We start from the raw sequence: 23,237 nt of genomic DNA on the forward strand, positions 1-23,237 counted from the left end.
AGACGGGCGCCTTCGTCTGCCCTCCCTCCCCGGCTGCAGCTACCCCCTTCTTCCAGCGAGAGCGGAATGGCCAAGTGGCGGTGCCAGACGGACATCCGCGGGGTTCCCAGGCCTGGACAACCTCGGAGGGACCTCAGGAGAGAGAGATGCACGCGTCGGGGTGTGTGTGTGTGTGTGTGTGTGTGTGTCTGTCTGTCTGTCAGTAGATCGCCGAAAGGCAGAGTCAGAGTACAGCAGCCCCAGCACGTGGCCGGATTCTGCGGGGTCTGCCCAGAGCCCCGAGGCTGGCGGTGCTGGGATTCACCCGCGCGCACCTGGGTCCCGCCGCCCTTGCGCAACCACCCACTCAGACTTCTGCCAGCCACTCTCTCCAGGGCACATTCCCTTCCCCTTCACTTCATCTCCCTTCGCTCAGTTCTAGTTTAGTCTCCAGAGGGTCAGAGGAGGGTGTTACACTGCACAAGCCCCCACTTTAGGTTCACACATAAACACACGAGAAGGAGAACCATCGGGTCGTCTCTTAGGTTGGCAAAGGGGAACCCCCCCCTCCCCCCAAAGGTGCGGGGCGGCGGTGTTCCCAGCCGGTTTGGCGAGCATCCTGTTTCACACTTAGGGATAACCTTGAGGCTTCAGGTTTGAGCTCCCTCTGGAAGCGGAAGGAGAAATGACTCCAGTCACCGTCCTTTTTTTTTTTTTAATGGTATTGAGAGATCGCAGGTGTTTCAGCTGCTGCTATTTTTTGTCGGACTGCCTTCCAGAGCAGACGTAACAGGAGTAAAGAGTCCCGGGGAAAGTTCCTTTCCCTGAACCGTCTGGCGGAGCGGGCGGGCGTTGTCACAGGGCAAAGCTCCGAGGTAAAAGATTTGAAGAAGGGCAGTGAAGTGTCCCCGCTCGCAGTATGCGCCTGTCCCCGGGGGGGGGGGGGCGGCTTCTGTCTTTCCACCGTCACTGTCTAATCTCGTCTGCTGTGGTTCTGCCGTCTGTGATGTCTAGGAATTTGGGACTCACGGTGGCCTAACCGTCGAGCCCCTCTGACCGTCCCCCGTTCCGCAGCCCCAGGCGGGGAAGACTGGCCAGGCCGCGATCTCCAAGGCCGTCGGGCGCCCCCCACAAGGCCGTCTGGCCCCCAAGCGCCTGCCTCAGGGACCCAGAGTCCCAGATCGAGGTCTGCGTCCCGGTAGGTAGGCGACTCCCGCCCAGGACCTCCTTGCACCGGGGTGAAATGAGTGACCTGGCGGCGGGTCCCCGAGAGGCATTCGGGGGCCCGCCGGAGGTTCTAAAGTGTTGGCGGCTGCCCCTTCGTCCGCCGAGGCCCTTGGATCAAGCGTGGCCCTCGGCGCTGCCGACGCGGAGCGCCGCCTCAGGGGAGGGAGGCCCCAGCCGGAAGCCCGCGCCGTCCCCACGGCCGTCTAGGGCCCTCACTGCCCCTGTCTCCTCACATTCCTCATTCCCACAGGGGCGTCCCCGGAGAACGAATTCTGCGCTCTGCGCACCCATTTTCCTTTCAGGGCCCCCCCTCGGATTCTTCCCTACCCATTTTCCCTTCGGCCCCCCCCCCGGATTCTTCCCCACCCATTTTCCCTTCGGGCCCCCCCTCGGATTATTTCCCACCCATTTTCCCTTCGGGGGCCCCCTCGGATTCCTCCCCACCCATTTTCCCTTCGCCCCCCCCCCCCCCGGATTCCTTCCCACGCATTTTCCCTTGGGGGGGGCCCCCTGGGATTCCTCCCCACCCATTTTCCCTTCAGCCCCCCCCTCCCCCCCCGGGGTTCCTTCCCTCGAGGCCCGGGCTCTCGGGTCAGAGCGGGGCCGGGGGTGGGGGGTGGGGTGAAGGGAGGCCTTCCCGGAAGCGAGGCCCACATCCGGGCACGGGGCCCGCTCGCGGGGTGGGGCGGCCGGGCGCTCGACGCGAGCCGGGGGTACCCCGCGCGGCGGAGGGGCCCGGGCCGTGCCGGGGTGGGCTGCGCCGGGCCCTCCTCCGAGCGCTGTAGCCGCGCCTTCGCGGACGCCGAAGGCCCCCCACACCTCGCGGGCGGGCCGGAGCGACCAAGGCCCCGGGCCCGCGCGGCGGGGAAAGTTCAGGAAGGAAACCAGGCCCGACCTGGGGGTGGCGCACGCTCCCCGAACCCCGGGCGCGCGCCCTCGGTCAGGCTCTGGCGGGTGCCCCCTTGGTTCCGTGCCGCCAGCCTCTCCGGAATGGACCCGGAGGCAGAAGCCGGCCTCCGCCCAGCCTTGTAAGGTTCTGAGGGAGACCCACCGTCGAGCGAGGCACCTTCTGCGAGGCTAACTCCCCGCGCGGCTCGCTTCTCTCCTGTCTTGGGCCCGGAGCGCCCTGGGCTGCCCCACGGGTTGCCCGTCTCGGCCCGCAGGTCCTCTTCAGGTGTTGGGTGTGGAGAGAAGGGGACAGGGAGCAAGGCCCTGGGGGGCAAGGCGGGGAGACCTCAAACCCCAATTTCTAAGGGGGAGCTTGATTTTAACAAGTTGGACAGTCACTGGGAGTTTACGTAGTGGCCTTAGGCAGCGTGGAAAACATCCGTCCACAAGGCGGGAAATAGCACAGAGAAACTGCTGCGTAGTTAATTAAAAATGATTTTTTTGGAAGCCCCGTATCTGGGGAGCGTTCCCAGAGATTGTTTTATCATCTCTCAATCTACAGAGTCGCTGTGTATGTCGCCTCTGGTACACTGAATAGGCTCTTCCTTCGGACAGGGATGGAGAAACGGAAATGCCACCACCCTGGAGCTGAACTTGCGAGGACTGCTGGGGGGCCGGGTGGGGGGCGGGTAGGGAAAGTCCAGATGTTGCACTAGAGGCGCTGCAAGTGTGAGCAGGTAATGCGGAGAAGAGTGACATTGTTAACAGAAAGCATCTAATTAACAATGACTTCATTTGATTGGAAGGATGAAAAAGCCTTTTTAAATCAATCCAGATTCACTGGCCTAAAACTCAGCCAATTTATGAATATGGAGCCTGACTGGGGTCTGCTTTCTTTCAAAGATGTCATCTTAGGGGTAATAGCATAGGTGAAGTCATTTGGTTACACTGTGGAAACTTTTATAGTGCCTTCCTTGGGAATTTAATTCAGTGCTTCTTCATTTTATTAGGAACAGACCGACTCCATCAACTGCTCTCCCTGTTTGGAGGCAGGACTGCTTGAAGCAATTAGGTTCACCAATTAGCATAGTTTTACTGACCCCAGCAGCAGCACTGCTCCTTAGATTATCCATTTCTTCAAAGTCTGGGAAAAGCTGGAGAACAACACGCTTCCCAGGTGTCCAGGTTGGGGAAAGAAACCCACAAGCAGGGTAGCAGAGCAGTGCAAAAAGCTTTTTAATATTCTCCAAGTGTCTGTTTCAGCAACTTTGGTGGATTTTCCTCCTCCTCCTCTCTGATTCTGTATCCTATAGTATCTCCATTTTTTGACATACTATGTAAAGCCTCTGTTTTGGTTGTATTTTTGGAAGAATTGTTTTTGAGAAAGTGAATTGTCTCCTTTCTTTTCTGTCTGCCTGCATGCTAAATGATGCCCTGGAAAATGTTAGGGGCCAAAAAAGAAACTGCTGAAGGGCTCCTTTAAACCCTGAGGTGAGAAGGTAAAGGCTCAGGTCATGGGGAGTGAGTGCATGTGTGTGCCTGCAGGCACCTCAAAACCTTTGAGGAGAGGTTAGAGGGTGGCAATGGGAGATAAGTCCTTGCTTCCCCTGATATTGAAGGTTTACCTGCAAGACTTTGTTGCAGTCTCTTCATTGTGACCTCAGCTAGCTGGTAGCCAACATCGTTAGTAAATATCTGGAGCCCTCAGTGTGAGAGAGAAGGGGCTTTGGTCTTGTCACCATCACGGGTATTGAAGGGATGACATTTACATAGCTATTGCCTCCCCCCCCTTCCCCCACCCACTCCCTTCCCTAAAATATATATTCCTCTGTTAGATTTCACTAGATTAAATTGCTGACAGTTCATCAGTAGCAGCAACAATGTAATACCTCTAACCTTATTAAATCAATAAATACTAGATCCATGCATTGAATTAAAAATGCATCAGCAGGTCCAGGAATTGCAATCATATGGCCATGGACCTCAGAATCGAAGATGCCACTCAGAAATCGACTGGTTAGCATTTATTTAACTTTTTTTTTTTTCCCTGATTCATGATTAGATATTCTGGGTTTTAACATTTCAGGGACCATTGTGACAGATTTGTTTCTGTTTTATTTCTTGAAAATTCTTTTCTTTCATTAACTTCTCTCATTTAACTGTGAAAAAGATGCATGCATTTAACAATAGTAATACACTGTGACTTTATAGTTCTTGTCATTAGTTTTCATCTAGGGAATATACTTCACTCAGAATACATTGCTCTAAGATGACACACTCAGGTGTGTAAATTTCTCCATAGGCATAAATAAATTTAAAAAAAAAAAGAAAAAAAAAAGAAAAAAAAATAAATTTAGATACATATGTTTTTGTGTATATATAAACAGTGTAAATGTATTGCTGTACATTGCTTATGTTTATTTTTAAAAAGAAACCATATTTATCTTTCCTTTTCTAGTGTAAGCCAGAGAGCTATTTATCGTGATAAAGCAAGTTATTTATTTATAATTTGGTTGGCTTGTTGGACTTTATATCACAAGAAATGAAATTAAAGTTTTCATGCCTTTAAACTTAACACAATACTTAGGAAGTTGTATGTATCTTATAACTGAAATGTGGTTTACCAGGAATTGGTCAGTTAAGTTATAGATTAGTAGGTGAATTTACAGTTAGTCCCTCCTGCAAACAGAGAATGTGTTTAACATCTAGAAATTTGATGGAAAAAGTAATATTACTCTATCCAGATATTTGTTCATACTGATTAATGATGCTAATTATTTTAAAACACCCATCCCTTATTGATGTCAGCCAGCATATATGGTACTGAATTCTGAAGATATAGTCATCAGGCCTTGGGTTCATCACACTGTGAAGGAAAAAAAAATCTTTATTTGATGAAATAGGCAATCAACTGAAATCTATCCTCTTTAAATAAACTGATTCCTCAGTATTTTCCCAGTGTTGGTGTAAGTTGTTGTCTGTGAGGTCCCCCAGGGCTCTCTGCTCTGCTCTCTGATTTGGTATATAAAAGCAGCTCTGAATGATGGATTACTGTGTCATTGCAGCCTGCGAAGGATTAATTTGTTTCATTGATTTCTCTTTAGGCAGATTGCCAGAATTTGCTGCTTCCCACCTTTCCTCAAGACTTCAAGAAGTAATAGACAGTAATAGCCTAAGACAAATCAGCTCCTTCTTGTAAAAATAGAATCCTGAAACTAGGAATCCTACAAAAGCTTATGGCAAACTTTTTATTTGCATTTTGGGAGAGCAGTTAATAGGCTACTTAATATGCTTTAGAATTATTTTTAATTGAAAAATTTCCTTGACTTTGTGACTTAAAGTACATCATATTAATAGCTCTTAAGTAAGCATTTGTAATGTTTGTCCGATAAAACTTTTCCTTAATTTGTGAGGAAAAAAAAATGTTTAGCTCAGGAAAAAATGCAATGTCTATGTGACTGACAAATACTTTTCTTTCTATGCCAGATTTTGGGATCGAACAACATGTTAGCATAACTTTAAGTGCATTTACCTATAAATATTTATCAGAATATTTGACCCAAAGAATTTTTAGAAACTTTGGACAAGGACAGAGTATTAGAGCATGGAAATAGAATTGTTTGACTGTTCAAAGAAAAATATATATCATTTTCTGATGGTAGTATCTGCTCAGAGAATTTGAAAAAGTTAGAAATGACATTTTGTATGTTTTTCTAAGAGTTTCCCCCCAAACATTTTATATATATACTGTAGATATAGACATAAACTGTCCTGCTTTTCTTCAGTTGGTGTTATACAATGAAAATTTTCTTATATAATTAAAATTGTCATTAAAATCATATATATTACTGTATGTTTTAACATATGATTTAAGTAACCATTGGTCTACTATTAGTTACATTTCTACTTTTCCATGATTATAAATAAAATTATGAAGAATAGCATTTAAAATAAAACTATCATCCCACTGGTTAATTTTGTTACAATATATTATTAGCAAAGAAACTAGTTGGATTGAGAGTATAGGCTATTTTTTAAAAGTCTTGATATGAACTGCCAAATCATTTTTGGAAAGGTTCTTCCAGTTTATACTGGTGCTGTTTAAAAAATGTTCTCTGTGGAGGCAGCATTTTAATTCATGTTACATTAGCAGAGAAAACAGAACAAGACTTTTCCTTGTGTTCTGAAAGCAGCGATAGCATTTTGCATATACTTAGTCTCTCAGAAGTATTTTCCCAACTGCAGATGTGAAATAGGCTGGTTATACAAATCTATTTGTTTCCCTTCTGTAGTGCTGAAAATTATATTGATTTAATGATCTCAAGTTGTACTTTTTATGCAATTAGTTGTGTAGCAAAAACTAATATTGTCATGTGCTAATGTCTTTTTTCCTTTATTGTGCTATGGTAGTAGTCCATGCAATATCAGCAAGTTTATGCTTTTCCTGTGCTTTGCTGAAAGGAAAAAGGAACATCTGTTTCCATTATATATCTGCATCATAATGATAACAATTAAATAGCTATTATAGTAGTGTACAGTAAATATATTTTGCTGAATGACCTACACTTTCTTGTTGGGAAATTTCAGAGATTTCAGAGGAATTTAGTCTTTACAGGTAGGTTCCATGTTGAGGTTTAGAAAGGCCTTTGCTTACTTTTGGTAAGCCATTTCGTCCTGTTTGTCTCATTAAAAACAAATAAACAAAGAATCCTGATGATTAAACAGTAGACTCTCAGATGAGATTCTTGAATCTGTTTCTCTTAGGCATATACAAATTATTGGGTATTTCTCTCACTATTCTTAAATGGGTTAATCATGCTACTAGTAATACAGTTCCTTTTATGTTTTGTGCCATTTGTGTATTTTTTAATATTTTACTAAGCTGGAAATATAGCCTATTTTACTCTTGTGTTCTTATATTAGGGGACATAGTAATATTTATCTTTTAAACTCAACAGGAGAATGTTTAAAATAGTTTCCAGAGAAATTTCATTTATTTCACTCAGATTTTGGTTAAAGATGTTTTGGTGGCTACTTAAAAAATTACTGGAAAACATTCTAGACAAAAAAATGATACATAAAGAGAAACAAGCGTTCTTGTACTCTAAACTCATTTTGAGAAATAAAATGCTACCAGAACAACTGATGCTCTTCCTGATTCTTTTCCCTTATGGCTTCTTGAAGAGATTATCATCATCCTAAATTTGATAATTTTCAACCTCTTTTGCCTTTTATGTACTTTTTTCACGTGGCCTAAAAATTTGACATGTTACTTGTCATTTTAAGTGAATTTTAAAAATTGGAGCTGCAATGCTTGTTAGAACACTTCTCATCTAATTGCCTATGGCTGGGTATACTTCTCTGCTTCACTGTTCTCATCTGTGAAGTTGGAAATGGGTCTATGTGATCTCTAATATTTTCCTAGCCATAATTTTAAAAAGTTTTTTGATCTCCTCTTGTTTTCCCCGTGAAACAAAATAAAACATAACGAACAAGAGACAGAGGTCCAGAGAGGTTAAGTAACTTGCCCAAGACCATGCAGGTGAATCACAGAGCTGGGAATAAAACTCAGTTCTTTTCACTTCCATTCAAACTCTTCTTCAGTTCACATTGTCTGTCTTCTTTGGGTATAGGCTGGCTGACTGCTGCTCTAGCCTGTGATTAAAAACGATCCACAGGCTTGCATGATTTTGTGATTGTGCATGCAGGAAAGGATTTTTTTTTTTTCTCTTAGAATATCTTTTCTGTGGGGAAGAACATTGAAGCCATATCTCCCTGAAAGCTACTTATAGAATGAGAGACTGTGTGCCCTGCAGTGCCTATGATTCCCTTCTATATTTTCTGGACTTTCCTGGAAAGAATGACAGTTTGGATATAATGAGACTTTCAATAGGCTCCTTACCCTATCGTTAATTACCTGATTTTTGTCATGGGGTAACTGCACCAGGAAAATAGGGAGGGGCACAAACACAAGTGTCTCTTTGCATGCACTTGTATCTACATTTCAATATATTTTGGCAGTCAGGACCTTAAGAAATTGCTTCTTCCTTCTTTATGTTGCTTATGCTATGGTCAAATCACAAATGACTTTGAAAATGAGTTCATTTCTTGTTTCTATTTAGCAGCCAACTTACCAGAGAACTAAAGTGAAAGTAGTGCAAATAGAATAATGTAGAAACATGTTTTTAAAATCTCTTTAGAGCAAAACCCCATTCTAAAAATGGCAACTTTGAATTACATGCATCTTCGTTCTCTTTCAGGTTTTTACTCTAACAAATTTAATTCATTCTTAGTTAAGATGAGTAAGCTTGAGTCATAATATTCACACAGACAGTGCCATGCCTCTCCTATGAAAAAATAGCAGTGTAACTGGAAGTGAGTTCTGTGTCCTATTGTAAAACTATCTTTCCCCAGATCTGTTGCTTCAAGACCAAAAAGTTGGCTGAATAAATTGTTTACTTCCTTCTGTAAATACATACTTGGAAACTTGTAATAGTAGTTAATTCTTTTTAGGGCCAATGAAACGACTAATAGTAGCTTTGTCAATGCTATAAATATTCTCAAGGTGGTTGTATTTTAACAATGAGCCAGGTAACACATTTTTCTCTTGAGTATTTTAGATCAATTAGCTTATGTGTTCAGCAGCTTCTTGTAGGAAATTTCATATAGTATGTTAGGTTGGGGAGGAGAGACCCCATGTGATCAGACACCAGCATTTAGTTCCTTTTTTATTTAGCCATTGCTTTATGTGATTATACTCACTGAATATGATTTCTTTAATTTCTGTCTAGAGAGACCTGTCATATGTGTGTATAAAGTGTTAGTCACTCAGTCGTATCCGACTGTTTGCGACCCCATGGACTGTAGCCTGCCAGGCTCCTCTGTCCATGGGATTCTCCAAGCAAGAATACTGGAGTGGGTTGACATTCCCTTCTCCAAGGGATCTTCCCAACCCAGGGATTGAACCCAGGTCTCCTGCATTGCAGGCAGATTCTTTACCATCTGAGCCATCAGGGAAGCCCCTGTCTATATGTGTGTATTTCAAAAGGCAGTTCTTGTATAATTGAAAGTTCTGGTGAACATCTGTAGTCTGTAGTATAAAGAATTCTCTACACTGGTTAAATTCCCCATACTGCTCTAGCAGGTAGGTGAAACTCAAGAGAAAATGTGTAGGTAAAGGATACTAGCTCCTGACTAACCCGTTTTCTTCCTGACCACAGGATAAATCTGGATGGTGGTGGTGAGTATACAGACTTTTAACCATCAAGCCAACAATGCTAATATCAGAAAGATCCCAGTAGACATAAGAATGTATAGTCTATGTGTAGTCCATATATATCACCTCACTTACAATAGCTCTAGTAGAAAGGTGATGTGCTGTTTGCAAAAACATCAACCAAATATGGTAAAAAGATAATTTTCTTTTGGCCATATACACTACCAGGATTATATTTAGGTCCTTCAATGTCTGCACAAATTCTCCTCAGTTCTTAACAACTTCACTTTATTTATTAAGATTTTAAAAAATTGAAGTATAGTTGATTTACAATATTGTGTTAGTTTCTGGTGTCCAACAAAGAAACATATATATATGTATATATATATATATAGGGGGATAATAATTGATACTGTCTTTTGCCAATAATTTAACATATTGTATTTTCTTAATGAATTTGTGTGATTTTATATTATTAAAACATTAAAAGAAAAAGAAAATATGCTTAGTTTTCTGTTGCTGTTCTTTACCTTTTAAGAAGATGCTTATAATTTGAGCTCAGCCAAAATGGTATTTTTTTATTTTTTATTATATGAGTATGGCATTATAATGTGACATTTGTATACACTACAAGTGATCACCACCATAAGTCTAGTTGACCCCTTCATCCATTTCACCCACCTCTTCTCGCTCACTTCCTTTCTGATAACTACTAATCTGATCTCTGTATTTATTAGCTTGTTTTTGTTTTATTTTGTTCTTTTTTTTTTAGATTGCACATGAGTGAAGTAGTATGATATTTGTCTTTCTCCATCTGACTTATTTCAGTTAGCATAATACTGTCAAGGACCACCTATGTTATTTCAAAGGGCTGGATTTCACTCATTTTTTATGACTGATTAATTTTTCATTACACACAAACATGCATCACATCTTTTTCATTCATTCATGTATCTTTGGGCACTTTGATTTCTTCCATATCTTGGCTATTATAAATAAGCTGTAATGAGCATAGGGGTACATACATATTTTAGAAAAAGTGTTTTCATGTTCTTTGGATAAATACCCAGAAGAGGAACAGCTGGGTCATATGGTAGTTCTATTCTTAATTTTTTGAGGGATCTCCACTTTGTCTTAATACTGTTATTCTTTTCTTTATTTTTTATTGAATTATAATAAAATTGTAATTTGAATTTACAGTTGAATTACAATGTTGTGTTAATTACTGCTGCACAACACAGTGACTCAGTTATACATATATACACATTCTTTTTCATATTCTTTTTGATTATGGTTTTTCACAGGATATTGAATATAGTTCCCTGTTCTATACAGTAGGACTTTGTTGTTTATCCATTCTGTATATACCAGTTGGCATCTGCTAATCCCCAACTCCCAATCTAACCCCCCCCAGACCCTCCCCTTCACATCCATCAGTCTATTCTCTATATCCCTAATTCTGTTTATGTTTCATAGATAGGTTCATTTGTGTCACATTTTAGATTCTATATGTAAGTGATATCATATGGTATTTATCTTTCTATTTTATGACTTATTTTACTCAGTGTGTTAATCTCTAGTTGCATCCATGTTACTGCAAATGCCATTATTTGATTCTTTTTATATGGCTGAGTAGTATTACATTGCATATATGTGTCATATCTTCTTTATCCATTTATCTGTTGAAGTACATTTAGGTTGTTTCCATGTCTTGGGTATTGTAAATAGTGCTAATGTGAACATAGGGGTGCATGTATCTTTTAGAATTACTGTTTTGTCTGGATATTTTTGCCCAGGAGTGGAACTGCTGGATCATATGGTAATTCTATTTTTAATTTTCTGAGAAACCTCCATACTGTTTTCCACAGTGGCTGCACCAGCTTACATTCCTACCAACAGTGTAAGAGGGTTCTCTTTTCTCCACACCCTCTTTAGTATTTGTTATTTGTAGACTTTTTGATGATGGCCATTCTGACTGGCATGAGGCATTACCTCATTGTAGTTTTGATTTGCATTTCTCTAATAACTAGTCATGTTGAGTATCTTTTCATGTGCCTATTGGCCATCTGTATTTCTTCTTTGGAGAAGCATCTCTTTAGGTCTTTTGCACATTAAAATTTTTTTGTTGTTGTTGTCAAGTTGTATGAACTGTTTGTATATTTTGGAAATTAAGCCTTTGTTGGGTGCATCATTTACAAATATTTTCTCCTGTAGACTGTCTTTTCATTTTGTTTATGGTTCTTTTGCTGTGCAAAAGCATGTGAGTTTGATTAGGTCCCATTTATTTGTTTTTGTTTTTACTTCTATTGCCTGAGGAGACTGATCTAAGAAAGCATTTGTACAATTTATGTCAGAGAATGTTTTGCCTGTGTTTACTTCTAGGAGTTTTATGGTGTCATGGCCTTATGTTTAAGCCTTTAAACCATGTTTCTGAAACAATCCTGAAGGAAAAGAACTAAGTAGGAGGCGTAGCCATCACAGACAATACAGCACTATAAAGCTACAGTAATCAGAACAGCATGGCACAGAAACAGACAAATGGACCAGTGGAGCAGAATAGAGAGCTCAGAAATAAATCTACACACCTATGGTCAATTAATGTTTTACACAGGAGGCAAGAATATATAATGGGAGAAAGACAGTTTCTTCAGCAAGTGGTGTTGGGCAGGTTGGCTAGCTGCATGTAAATGAAGTTAGAACACCTTCTTCCGCCATACACAAAAATAAGCTCAGAAAAATACTGTCTTAGTATAGTATTTTGAATCAACAGAATATGGCATTAGCTAACTTTAAATAAGTTAATAAGACCTAAGAATTTTTTCTTTATACTCTTTATATTAAATATGCCAATCTGTCTAAATAAAATATAATTACATAATAATATTTTTTTGAAAGCTGGCCTCCATTTCCTTATTTGGCAAGAAGCAGATTCATTTTTTACAGAAACTCAATTGCAAAGTCTATTTGAATTAACATTAGGACATATACTAAGTATGAAGGCAAAACGTGTTTTTTTATAAGTGTTTAGAAATATACATATGTTTGGTCTGGACCTCATGTTACCTTTAATATTATTAAATTTATTACAACATTGAACATATCTTTATTTGTGTTGTTCGGTCACTAAGTGGTGTCTGACTCTGCTACCCCGTGAACTGCAGCATGCCAGGCTTTCTTGTTCTCCACGGTCTCCCTGAGCTTGCTCAAACTCATGTCCACTGAGTCAGTGCTGCCATCCAACCATCTCATCCTCTGTTGCCCACTTCTCCTTTTGCCCTCAATCTTTCCCAGCATCATCACACTTTTATTCTTCACCAAATTTTATTAAGTGTACTATAGAATAATTTACTATTTGGCTTTCTCATAAGGGGAAGTGAGTTGTTGTTGGTACATTTTCTAACAAATTTGACCAATGTAGATCCTGCTGGCTCAGTGGTAAAGAATCCGTGTGCTAATGGAGGAGATGCAAGTTCGATTCCTGGGTCAGGAGGATACCCCAGAGAAGGAAATGGCAGCCCACTCAAGTGTTCCTACCTGCGAAATCCCAAAGACAGAGGAGCCTGGCGGACTGTAGTCCATGGGGTTACAAAAGAATTGGACATGACTTAGCACGTAAACAACAACAACAACAGATGATAGCTACTTTAGGTGAAAAGGTTAACCAAAAAATACCACCATTCTCTTCATAGTAGTTTCAGTCTTTTTTAGACTTAATTATGTAGTTTCTTTTTTTTGCCGTGCTACATGGCTTGTAAGATCTTAGTTCATCAACCAGGAATTGAACTTGGGCCATGGCAGTGAAAATGCCAAGTCCTGACCACTGAAATGCCAGGGAATTGTCTTTTACTTCTTTATATATAGATGTGTAAGTGTCATTTAAGTATAAGTATTGCAGTGAGCAGTGGAGGTATACTTTGTATCTTGTGAAGAGTGTTTGCATGATATAACAAGGTTCTTTTGAATTTTGGTAATCAGTTGGGTTTTGCATTATTTAAAAAAAGGCAAAACACATCAGTAATACCTGATAGAAAGTTATAATGGATAATGCCATACTATTAGAGTTAACCTGATGTCAGTCTAAGTTGTAAAGGTAGTTTGATTCTTTGCCTGTCTGTTTGTGACCCCATGGACTGTAGCCCGTCAGGTTCCTCTGTCCATAGGATTCTCCAGGCAAGACTATTGAAATGGGTTGCTATGTCCTCCTCTGGGGGATCTTCCCAAGTCAGGGATCAAACCCAGGTCTCTCGCATTGCAGGCAGATTCTTTACCAGCTGAGCCACCAGGGAAGCCCCATGGGATGCTATCATCCTCCAGTGTAATACTATATATATAAAAGTACTATATAGGAAAAAAAAAAAAGTACTATATAGGGTGAAGATTGAATCATCCCATTAGAATTTTTTTGGCACCAGGTTGGTTTAGCTGTTAAATAACACCTTTGCTAAAAAGTTTAAAAATGCATAGGAAGAAATTATTTCTGATTTGCATTCTTTCTTCAGAATGTTTTCATCTTTAGTGACTTTCAAAGGAAAAAACCATAGTTTCCCTTAGTGGATATGCTGTTTTGCTAGGGCTGCTGTAACAGAGCACCACAAATGAGGGTAGCTTAAGTAACGGTGACTTACTGTCTCTCTGTTCTGTAAGCTAGAAGACCAAGACTGAGATGTTGGCAGGGCTGGTTCTTCTGAGGGCCATGAGGGAGAAAATCTATTCCATGCCTGTCTTGTAGCTTGTGATGGTGTGCTGGCAGTCTTTGGGGTTCTCTTGACTTGTAGATGCGTAACCCTGAACCTTGCCTTCATCTTCATGTGGTGTCCTCCCTGTGTGTATTACTGTCTCTGTGTTCAAATTTCCTCTATTTATAAGGACATCAGTCATATTGGATTAGCCTTCACCCTAATGACCTCATTTTAAGTTGATTATATGCAAAAACCCTATTTCCAAATTAGGTTGCATTCACAGGTACTGAGAGTTAGGATCTCAACATCTTGTAGGGGGCACAGTGCAACTCATAATAGTAAGCAATTTCTTCTGAGATAATAGATTTTAAAACTCTGTTGTAGTGGTTATATATATAAATTTTCAGTTTATCAAGTCATTGGTATAATTATATGCATATATACCCATAAATGAGTCGTGTCTGAATATTTGTTTTAGAATAGGACTGATTTTGCACTAGCATTGTTTTTTTATTCACTAGTATTGTAGAAAATTGTAGGAAGAACAAACTGGGGAACTATTCAAGAAGGGTTTCAATAAATAATGTGATTGGATGTCACAGTTTGTGGGGCAGATAATGAGCTTTTGGTTATGCATGTATAATATTATTATAGCTGTTGGTGATCACACTAAAGCCTTTGACTGTGTGGATCACAACAAACTGGAAAATTCTTAAAGAGATGGAAATACCAGATCACTTTACCTGTCTCCTGAGAAACCTATATGCAGGTTAAGAAGCAACAATTAGAACCAGACATGGAACAATGGACTGGTTCAAAATTGAGAAAGGAGTACATCAAGGCTGTATATTGTCACCCTGCTTATTTAACTTATATGCAGAGTACATCATGAGAAATGCCAGGCTGGTTGAAGCACAGGCTGGAATCAAGATTGCTGGGAGAAATAGAAACAACTTTAGATAGGCAAATGATAGCACTCTAATGACAGAAAGCAAAGAGGAACTAAGGAGCCTCTTGATGAGGGTGAATGCTGAGAGAGACAAAGCTGGCTTAAAACTCAGCATCCATAAAATGAAGATCATGGCATCCAGTTCCATCACTTCATGGCAAATAGATGGGGAAAAAGTGGAAGCAATGACAGATTTTATTTTCTTGGGCTCCAGGTCACTGTGGATGGTGACTGCAGCCATGAAATTAAAAGATGCTTGCTCCTTGGAAGAAAAGCTATGACAAACATAAACAGTGTATTAAAAAGCAGATGTCATTTTGTTGACAAAGGTCTGTCTAGTCAAAGCTATAGTTTTTCCAGTAGTCATGTACAGGTGTGAGAGCTGGATCATAAAGGAGACTGAGTGCCAAAGAATTGATGCTTTTGAAATGTGGTGTTGGAAAAGACTCTTGAGAGTCCCTTGGACTGCAAGGAAATCAAACCAGTCAATCCTAAAGGAAATCAGTCCTGAATATTCATTGGAAGGACTGATGCTGAAGCTGAAGCCCCAATACTTTGACCACTTGATGTGAAGAGGTGGCCAAGTAATTGGAAAAGACCCTGATGCTGGGAAAGATTGAGGGCAGGAGGAGAAGGGGGCAACAGGATAAATGGTTGGATGGCATCACAGACTCGATGGACATGAGTTTGAGCAAGCTCCGGGAATTGGTGATGGACAGGGAAGCCTGGCATGCTGCAGTCCATGGGGTTGCAAAGAGTTAGACGTGACTTAGCGACTGAACAACAACAAATGATGAGGTTAGGATTTAGATAGGCATTCAAGGTCAGAGGAAATTACAGGAGCAGAAAGGAAATGGGTTTATGTTCTGATGTAGGTGTGAGTATTTTATGTCTAGTGGGCTGTGGTCGTGAAGGGAGCCTCTGGAGTCAGTTGTTGTCAAGGAATCCTGGCACTGGCCATTTAGAGTTAATGCCAGTTGTGGCTTTTATGCTTCAAGAAATTGCCCCCTGAAATTTAATTTTAATGTGTGGAAAATTTTGAATATATCAGTGACAAGAAGAAAAGTATAACCTGTAATCCCAGTACCCTGAGCTCGTCATTATATTTTGGTATCTTGATATAATTTCTTTGAAATTCCTGCTCTGCTGTTTGGTTAAGGTTATATCACATGAACAGTTTTCTAAAATAGAATCTGTAGTAGTCTCTAAATGTATATCTAAAGTTAAGATCCACTGGGTAACAAACCTAATGGTCACCCATGGACTGGGTCACCATAGTTTTCATAAACCATTAAAGTCAAGTCATCTTTGTCTCATGATTTGGTCCCATGCCTCTCTTGTCTTGTCTTCCCTCTGATCTTTCACACTGCTGCCAAGATCTTTTTAATGGTCATGTTGTGTTCTTGGCTTATCTCCTTTAGCCGGGACAGAGCTGTAGCCTTTTAGTATCATAAGGCATCTCTGTGATCTTCTGTATGTCTTTTTCCCCCCTCATTTGCTACTTTTCCAAAAGCTTCTCAAAGTTCTCAATATATTGTGTACTGTTTTGCATATCGATAATTTTTCACTCTTTCTTTTGCTTAGAATGCACTTTCTCAAAAAAAAAAAAAAAAAAAAGAATGCCCTTTCTCTGTTTATCCTGTTCAGCAGCTACTTATTCTTTAGTACTCATCTCACATGATGTCTCCTCTCTAAAGCCTTTGTTCTAAGCCAGTTTTCCTCCCTTTAGTATTTGTAGCACTTTCTATTAAACTTGTTATAAACTGATTTCAGTGTATTATAATGGCTGTTTTCCATCTTTATCTTTCTTACTAGACTGAGTTTTTAAGGGCAGGGATCATGTGTTATCTTTGGTAATATCCTTGGAAGTTAACATGGTACCTAGTAGGTGTTTGAGCAAAACATTCGTTGAATTAATAAATCATTTTATTTTTTAATCTCATACTGTCCTGCCAAGAATGGTGGGTGTAGTTAGCATAAGTGATGATTTTGGGGGTGACAAGTGGACGAGTAAGATGACTGGCTCAGTTCAATTTACCAAACATTTATTAAGCATTTAAAAATTGGAAGGTGCTCTGCTATGCATTGTGGAAATGGGAAACACAATGAAGAGGAAGTGTAAGAGTTTGCAGCCTAATTTTCAATTTTGATGAGTTGGTGAGAGATGATGGTAAGGAAAATAATGAAGAGTTGATAAGGAGAATGACCTTTTAAAACAGAATTGTGACTGGAAACAGTTTAGTGCCTTAGAATTAACAGTTTGTTAACAGTTTGTTTACAGGTGGCAGTAGACCTCCATCACAGGTTGTAGCAAATTTTCTCAACATTCCTATTGAAATTTCCTTATCTCCGTTTGCAGGAGGAGCCCCAGAGCCTCATCCCTGTGGTAGCTAACTTGTTCTGGTATGATGCTGTGCTGGGCTACTTCATCCTTCTCCCGTTCTAGCAGAGGACATGGGTTGGAATTTAGCTTTTTATTATTGCAGGAACTATGTAGAAGTGGAAGTGGGGAATGTTCTAGTAATACTGATATTGTGACTTCTTTGAGATTGTGTACTATGTCTTATTTTTATACCTGATATGGAACCCCCAAATAAATTCAGAGTCTTCCCTGGTGGCTCAGATGGTAGAGAATCTGCTTGCAATGCAGGAGACCTGGGTTTGATCCCTGGGTTGGGAAGACACCCTGGAGGAGGAAAGGGCAGCCCACCCCAGTATTCTTGCCAATATTCTTCCACAGACAGAGGAGCCTGGCGGGCTACAGTCCATGGGGTTGCACAGGGTCAGACAGGACTGAGTGACTAACTCTGCTCACCATAGGTGCTTAGCATCGTGATTTTGTTTGAATTGTACCAGTTGTTAGCTGCTTCTTACCTTTTTTTTTTAATTAAATTTTTAAAATTTTAATTTTTTGACTACTTTGGCCACACCACGTAGCTTGTGGGATCTTAATTCCCTGACCCCTGCATTGGAAGCACAAAGTCTTCACCACTGGACCTCCAGGAAGTTCTGCTTCTTACTGATTTTTAACAAATATTAATCTCTTACTCCCTTAAATAACAAAGAAACCCATGCATTAATTTTACTTTTACTATAAAGTGTATCTTCAGCAATGTTTAGCTAGCTTCCTCAACTCTTATGAAGGAGATTCATCTGGCAACTGATTAAATTCCGTATCAGGAATATTTAATTACAAAACCTCTGTTCTGCATTAACATGAATGAACACTGAAGCTAGTAACGAAAGTATTTTTTTCTTCATGAAAAGTAGAAGTATTTTTCAGGATTCTGGGAAATGTTGAAATAATTTTGGTTGTAGTCATACTGTTTTTAATGCTATTGAGAATATTGCTAACATTAACAAAAATATTCCGTAATTTCCTCAGTTATTGCTACTGGTGATGAGGGATGTAAAGTTGGCATGCTTTCATGTTTTGAGCATTTTCATTATATACTTTGGATTTTACATGTCAGATGCAATTTTTGTTTTAGTTAAGATGGCTGAGAACATTTTTACTTAGGAATAGAGGTCAGGCTGTGATTATTTGTATTTTTAGGTCAGTGATATATAGAATACAATTAATGTATCAGAGGAAATACATATGCAATTTTGTTTTTAAGTATTATACAGTATTTATATATTTTTGTGACTTCATTTTTAGTTCATCAAAACACAGTGGTTGGGACCAAGGCATAGGTTTCATTTCTATATTGATAATTTTATTTCGTTACTTTCTGTGACTATTGGTAACACTTATCTTTCAGATACAAGCTATTATTCACCAGGGAGCTTTGGCAAGAGAATAGCTGGATCAGGAAGTCTATCTTCACTGTGGAAAATCAGCTTGAAGCTTGTCTTTACTGAGGGTGAGTCAGTGTCATCTTCATACAGGAAAGATCATACTAGCATTATTTTATATTTTCAGTGTTATCAAACAACTATTTGGTTTAAACATTTTTTGTGAGACATCATTAGGATTTTGGGGGCGAGAGGCTGAGATGGTTGAATGACATAACCGACTCAAGGGACTTGAAAGTAAAAGTCGCTCAGTCATGTGGGACTCTGTGCGACCCCATGGACTATACAGTCCATGGAATTCTCCAGGCCAGAATGCTGGAGTGGGTAGCTGTTCCCTTCTCCAGGGGATCTTCCCAATCCAGGGATGGAACGCAGGTCTCCTGCATTGCAGGCGGATTCTTTACCAGCTGAGCCACCAGGGAAGCCCCAATGGACTTGAGTTTGAGCAAACTCCAGGAGATGGTGAAGGACGGGGAAGCCTGGCATGCTGCAGTCCATGAAATTGCAGAGTGACTAAACAGCATTAGAATGTTAAAGCATAGTGCTTCATTACTTGTGTCTAAAGGATTGCATGAAATTGGAATGGAAGTAATTTGCTATTTATGAATATACCTAATAAAAGTAGTTTGATTAGCTTCTTTCTCTCACCTCTGTTCTTATTTCTGTATAACACATGCTAGCTGACTTACAATTCATGATTTTTATTTGAATAAATATGGCTAGAATAGAATTCACCTGTATCACATGCTTATTTTATAATATATTACTGATTTTAGGAAATTTCAGAATAATTGCAGTGTAATTGTAAAGATTCTCTTCCATTTTCAAATATATAGATTATGATCTTTCAACTGGTACTCGATGTTAATGCTTGCCCCACGTTTGCTATCCCAGAAACACAGTGAATGACTACATATATATGTTTAAGATTATCACAAGAGTTAGGAGTGTATCTGTATAGCAATCTATAGTTCAGGTTTATATCATTTAATGCATATTTAATAATCATAACTTCATTTTACTATAGTAATTACATTTTTGACTTGACCCAAGTTTACCTAACCTTGAGTATGTGTTTATATGTATAAGTAACTTGATACAGTTACCAATGTTGCTTTGGCCATCTATTCTAGTTATTTTCATTTGAGTCAGCTCTATCGTTAGACTGTCAAAGTAAAAGTAGATTTTCTTTCTTTTTTTTTTTAAAGGTAAATTTTCTTTTACAGTCTTGCTTTACTAGTATTCTACTTTTTTTGTTACTTTTTTGTTATTATCTATTTCTTTTTCAGGTTATAAACAAATCCCAAGATCAGAGACTGTTAGGACTGATGCTCACTGAAGTCAAAGAAAGACCTCACTCTAGGGAGAAGATCCTTATACTACAGGTACATGTCATTATGTGATTATAACCAGCCTCATCATCTGTACTAAATCTTTTAGTAAGAGGCAATGAAATTCAAAAATGGAATGATGTGGCACTGTATTTGGAGAAAAGATTTGACTGTAGTTTTCCTTTTCCTGAAGGAGGCTCCCAATAGTCCTATAGTAAGATTGGACTCACCCTTCCCATGCTCTGTAAGTAATTAAGTATAACTTGATTCATTTTTCAGAATCTTTTTCCTTTAAAACATTGTTTTTAGATGATTTTCTCATATTATTATTTTCACATTAAGCCTACATCAGATATTTTCAGTTGGACTAGACTTTGGAAATTTCTTTAACAGTATAATGCAAATAAACCAAAATTTTTTAGTGTATAAATGAGTCTATCATAACTAGAATAATTTCTATTCCATTTGTAATAATAAGATACGATTTATTGAATAATTAACATTTGCTCGCCCTGTGCTGAGTGCTTTCTGGACTTACTGCATCTTCACAGCAGTGTGTGGGACAGGAATCGTTACCCCAGGCTGACAGATGAGGCAACTGAGACTCAAAGAGGCTAATACTTGGTATAAAGTGAAGTGAAGTCGCTCAGTCGTGTCCAGCTCTCTCCGACCCCATTGATTGTAGCCTGTTGGGCTCCTCCATCCATGTGATTTTCCAGGCAAGAGTACTGGAGTCTGTTGCCATTTCCTTCTCAGGGTATAAGATTGTAGCTAATTCAGGATTCCAACCCTGGACACTCTGACCTCAGAGTTCCTGTTTATAAATGCTGCATTAAGCTGCATGAAGCTTTTATGTATGCAATTCAGGACTAGGGTACTTTATTTTTGAAACATAATCTGGCTAGTTCATAGTGATTTTGTACTACTGATTGAGGTACACCAAAACGTGTCTATGTAAAACACTTGCTTTTGTGACTTTACATGGATATAATGTTTGAAAGTCAATATATTATCCCTGTTGTTTGTGTATGCATATACATATATTACACATATGACTTCTCTAAGTAGAATCTTGATATGCTTCCTTGGTAAACTTGGTATATTTTTAGTGTTTGCCACACTCTTCAGAATTGCTGTTCAATTCACAAGTCTGCTAGAGGCTGAGACCCTTGTTTTGGGAGATTATTTACATGCGAATATAAAATAAGTAGGCCAAAATAGTGGTATTAGTTCTCTGTCAGCTACATAATAAAATGTAAAATGTTAATTTGACTGTTGTGAAGGAAGTCCGATGCATAAATTGTTTAGACATTATGGAAACCTATGACCCTGTGATTTTTATGCTTAAAGTTCTTCAAAAGTTTCTATTATTTATAAGACATATATTGTGTTTGTGTACTTATAAAACGTTTTTGATCTGTTACATACACTTCAGGCTTACTTCTGGCGGTCTTCTTCCTCACCACCCAACTTCATATATATTTTTTACATGTTAATTTTAGTTAAACTGAATAGCTTGTGGTCACCCTACGGTAATTAGCTATTTGGCGTTTCTTTATTAATATTCTCCTTCTTACCATTATGATCTTTTCTCCTTGCTGCCTGGTGAATAGTGACTTTTCATGTAAGATTCAACTTTGTTATCTCTCTCAAGCTTTTTGTGACTACTGACCTCTGTCATTATACCTTATATTCTTTGAGTCTTTCCAGTACATAGATCTATTCTAGAACCTTTATTTTATTTGTTTGCCTGTATGAATCTTTCTGACTAGATTATGGGTCTCTCAAGGGTGAGTGCAAAGGCTATGTGTCTGATTCATTTTTACATCCCCCATTTTTAGCAAAGTATCTGACACATAATGGATGCTTAATAAGCATTTGTTGAATGAATGGTTAATCTCTGTAGGAAAGGGAAGATGATTCTCACAGTTGGTGTGATAATGGTGATAAATTGAATTCCAAGGTAGAGTGCTGCTATACTTTTCAGGGACTATTCAGAATGAAAAACAGTATCTTTCCTGAGGTCTCGCTATAATTGTCCTTGCTTCTTGGAGTCAGTATAGTATATGCCTGGAATTTTGTTATCTTGAGCATTTATTATTGGAAATTAATCCACAAAATTTAGACAGTTGAATTTTTCATAAATATTCGATTTCAATAATGAGTGGAATAGGTCTTGACTTAAGGACTTATTACTTTCCATAAGGAGGGCCACGGGTGGTCTGGTGTTATAATCAGTCTAAATTTGGATAAAGACTTTTTTGCTTGAAAATTAAGAAAAATACAACAAAGAATGGGTCTATTTGTTATCACATTTAAAGTTCTATTTGCTTTACAACTGTGTAGTTCTTATGTCATGCCATCCTCATAACGTGCTAATAATAGCCAATATTATCAGAGTGACAAATTCTTACATAATTTAGTATTTTTACATTTTGAAAAACACTTATTTATCATATTACCCCTTTAGTAATATGCCAAGCTGTAAGTTGGTTTATATATTTTGTATTTGTAATTTAATAAGATTATACTAATAACTATAGATATATCTATTATATACTTCAATATGACTGTATATTATAATAACGAATATTATGTATATTTAACAATAAATATATATTATTTAATAACATATATTAGAGGTCAAAAGTTCTTTGGCCATCAGCTTATGTTATAGTTTTAACTGAGGAAATGGTATGCAATGAAGATATTAAAGGAGGTTTAAGGCTTCTGATATTAACAAAATTCTGTTAAATGATTTTAGACTATATAGAAAGAACTTGAGAAAGTCTTCTGAACTAGAATAAGCTATCCAGAAATAGCATATTCACGAAATAATTTAAATAAAATAAGGCAAGTGTTGAGGGAGTTGGTAGAGAATGAAATTTTCTGTGCTAAAGCTGTAATCACTAAGCCTTTTAATTTTGTAGGAAGACATTAAATATTCTGGTCATTCAACTTGTGTATCCTTTAGCCTATTTAATAGTCAAAAACTTCTAAGTAAATATGTGCAATTTAATTTGTGCTGCTGAGAAACAGCGATCAAAAGTGGCAATAAAAGTCACATAATGAAATAAGAATACTAAAAAAAAAAACAAACCAGGGATTTTACTGTGGCTCATTATTCATTCCGTTTCTGGCAGCCTTCATGATTACAAATCACTTGACTG

At 39.0% G+C, this 23,237-nt stretch overlaps 1 protein-coding gene across 1 annotated transcript in view; it reads left to right on the forward strand.

The window, feature by feature from the left end:
• Nucleotides 1-1,222: 1,222 nt before the first annotated feature.
• Nucleotides 1,223-23,237, forward strand: part of LOC122440807 (protein enabled-like) — a 133,178-nt gene continuing 111,163 nt past the window's right edge. Inside the window, exons 1-6 of the mRNA XM_043467512.1 lie at nucleotides 1,223-1,404; nucleotides 1,509-2,234; nucleotides 4,046-4,110; nucleotides 18,703-18,804; nucleotides 20,026-20,121; nucleotides 20,261-20,311. Of these exons, the coding sequence (XP_043323447.1) occupies nucleotides 1,223-1,404; nucleotides 1,509-2,234; nucleotides 4,046-4,110; nucleotides 18,703-18,804; nucleotides 20,026-20,075 (1,125 nt within the window). The 3' untranslated portion in view covers nucleotides 20,076-20,121; nucleotides 20,261-20,311. The remainder of the gene's footprint in view (nucleotides 1,405-1,508; nucleotides 2,235-4,045; nucleotides 4,111-18,702; nucleotides 18,805-20,025; nucleotides 20,122-20,260; nucleotides 20,312-23,237) is intronic.

Source organism: Cervus canadensis, chromosome 4 (genome assembly GCF_019320065.1).
Source record: "Cervus canadensis isolate Bull #8, Minnesota chromosome 4, ASM1932006v1, whole genome shotgun sequence".
In the NCBI taxonomy this organism is placed as follows: Eukaryota; Metazoa; Chordata; class Mammalia; order Artiodactyla; family Cervidae; genus Cervus; species Cervus canadensis.